This window comes from Gavialis gangeticus, unplaced genomic scaffold (assembly GCF_001723915.1).
Source record: "Gavialis gangeticus isolate Ggan-Ray unplaced genomic scaffold, GavGan_comp1, whole genome shotgun sequence".
Lineage (NCBI taxonomy): Eukaryota > Metazoa > Chordata > Crocodylia > Gavialidae > Gavialis > Gavialis gangeticus.
The window spans coordinates 76,852,846-76,853,700 of record NW_017729029.1 but is presented as its reverse complement, the minus strand read 5'-3'; the positions used below and the strand labels follow the sequence as shown (position 1 = coordinate 76,853,700).

Sequence of the window (855 nt, the reverse complement as noted above, 5' to 3'; positions counted from 1 at the left end):
CATGCTATATATTAGATATATACTATGTAATCATAGATAATATGTGACATACTATGTATATAGTATAAATTACATACATTATTCATGCTATATCATATCATACACATACTAGTCATAGATTATAATATAAATGATATTACATAGTATATATATAGTATATATTATAAATTATATACAGCCTTATACATGCTATATAATAGTATATACATACTACATTATCACAGATGTTATAATATAAATAGTATATAGTATGTTATACTATATTATATAATTATACTGTTCTAGTACACTACAATATAAATAGCATATAATGTATACATTATAATACTATATATCATATATATACTACAGATGCATGTATTTTATAAAGTGTATACATGTTACATGCAATATTATACAGCCTATACATGATCCGTATTAGGAAGCACGTCACATTAGAGAGTGCACATAGCAGTGGGTACTGTACACTATTCCAGGGGGTATGTGTTATCCATCATGTTGCATGCCCACTGCTGACTCCCCGGCTGCAGCCGCCAGGGTCCAGCTGAAGCCCGCTCCCAATCTCAATGGTTACTCAGCAGAGACGGCCGCCCCGCTCCCCCGCCCCCGGCGCAGCCTCGCCCTTACCTGCTGCTCTCCCGGCTCCGCGGCTTTCACCAGGTGCTTCTCCTTGTACAAAGCCCAGAGCCCAACGTGAGGCAGGAAAATTAAAGCCACCGTGAACACCGCCGTCATCTGCAGCACCCGCTTCTGTTTCCTCTTCATGGCAAGCGGCAGCGAGTCCTCAGCTCCGGCGCTTCCGCCGCCCGGCGCCTCCGCTCCCCCGCCCCGAGGCCGAGCCGCCGCCGAGAAACT

General features: G+C 42.3%; 1 protein-coding gene across 1 annotated transcript in view; it reads right to left on the bottom strand.

Annotated features, from left to right (window-relative positions):
- GALNTL6 (polypeptide N-acetylgalactosaminyltransferase-like 6) overlaps positions 1 to 821 on the bottom strand; it is a 1,239,844-nt gene extending 1,239,023 nt beyond the window's left edge. Inside the window, exon 1 of the mRNA XM_019521784.1 lies at positions 628 to 821. Coding sequence (XP_019377329.1) covers positions 628 to 765 — 138 coding nt within the window. The 5' untranslated portion in view covers positions 766 to 821. The remainder of the gene's footprint in view (positions 1 to 627) is intronic.
- Between the last annotated feature and the right edge of the window lie 34 nt (positions 822 to 855).